We start from the raw sequence: 1,516 nt of genomic DNA, 5'->3' as shown, positions 1-1,516 counted from the left end.
TTGCTTGCAGCTAGGTTCCTTGTCACCGTGCTGTGGTCCCTCCTGCAGAGGGGCGTAGTCGCTAGAGTTCAGTTCGTTACCTCTAGTCCCGCAATTTCAGGTCTCGCGTCCACTCCGCTCTTTCTGTCGCCTTGCTCAAGTTTAGGTAATTCTTCCTAAATAAAGAGCACTTCAGACTGCTTCGCCCCAAATTTACAAATGTTTCCTCAGCCGAAGGGCTTCCCCTTCAATTGCCGCGCCTCACACTTGCCGTAAGTTTATTATTCCTATTAAAGAGTACCAGACGTGGACACAGCCCTCTTTTCCTTTGTAAGGCATGCTGACGTTTCATAAGCTTTTAAGCTGTCTACAAAGATTATTCGTGCAGTGAATTGTTCGTCGTCTGCAGCCCTAAAGGAAGGCAGATGCTGCAAATGATCACGTTCATCGACCGGTAACTAAACTTCTAAACATTTTCAGAGCGTGCCTGCTGCTTCCTGCCAAGCTCAGCATAAATGTGTTTTGGTACTTCTGCTAACAGCCAAAAGTACATTTTGTCGCGGCTCCAAGATTTACCACAAGATGCCCTCAGCTAATGTATCCCTGCGGTCTCGATACCAGCAATGGGAACAATCCCACACCGAGACTGCCCAACGGCGCTACAACATTCACTTCAACTTGTAGGGCTTTCCATGCTTCATTTCGTCCGTCCGCAATGGCCCTTCTTTTCTTCCACCCCTCGCTAGAACTGGGCATCTCACAGCATCTCATTTTAAGACAACTACTATTCACAGGAGTCCCCACTACTGGACACACATCTTCAATGTTGTGCTTGTAACCAGTTGATTTAGTATAGAGACGCTGCTTTCGATATATTTATCGTGAGAAAACTCGAAGTTAAGCCCTCTTAACACACGGCAGAAGGCCTTCTTTTCCTTAAGCCCTGTTGCCTAGCTAGGAGTTGTGCTGCCCCTTCTTTAAGGAAAGATATGCCCTTAACTAAGTTGTCTACTGAGACAACTTACGCTGTTGGAGCTTTACGTAAGGAAGTTTGAGGCAATTAAGACAAAGTTGCAGGAAACCAGCCGCAAAAGTCAGCAGGTGACCGTCCCGAGGGACTTCCTTTAACCGTCAAAAATAAACTGTGAATGGTAGATATACAAGCGCTGTCGTTTGAGTTGATAACTCAAGGGGTTCTTTACAAGAGAAGAGCAGCCACTGCTGCTGCAGCAACGGCGAAGAATGTCGGCACTGCTGCGCTGCCGGAATTGATGGCCTTGGTGATGCGATCCCACTGTTCTTGACTGAGACGCACAAACAGTCTCAAGCAACTCACCTTGCTGTAGAAGAGTCAAAGAGAGAAGGTAAGGGTTTTCAATACACTAATAAGAGGCAACAACAATGGCAAGTTTAAGGGGTCAATTTACGTGAAGGGAGCTTCGGTCGCTGTCAAGGCTTTGGGGGTTGTGACACAGAGGAGTGCCTTCAGTTCCTTCTCCGTTGTCCCCTGCGAGTTTCCCGCCTTCACTGTTACTGG

At 47.6% G+C, this 1,516-nt stretch overlaps 1 protein-coding gene across 1 annotated transcript in view; it reads right to left on the bottom strand.

Annotated features, from left to right (window-relative positions):
• Positions 1 to 1,516, bottom strand: part of EMH_0024680 (SAG family member) — a gene marked incomplete at both ends in the record, with an annotated part of 4,123 nt that overhangs the window by 1,526 nt on the left and 1,081 nt on the right. Inside the window, 2 exons of the mRNA XM_013502332.1 lie at positions 1,182 to 1,283; positions 1,514 to 1,516. Coding sequence (XP_013357786.1) covers positions 1,182 to 1,283; positions 1,514 to 1,516 — 105 coding nt within the window. The remainder of the gene's footprint in view (positions 1 to 1,181; positions 1,284 to 1,513) is intronic.

The sequence above is a fragment of the Eimeria mitis genome, genomic scaffold (assembly GCF_000499745.2).
Source record: "Eimeria mitis Houghton genomic scaffold, Emh_scaff888, whole genome shotgun sequence".
In the NCBI taxonomy this organism is placed as follows: domain Eukaryota; phylum Apicomplexa; class Conoidasida; order Eucoccidiorida; family Eimeriidae; genus Eimeria; species Eimeria mitis.
Note: the sequence above shows the minus strand (reverse complement) of the source record. Positions and strands in the feature narration are given on the sequence as shown.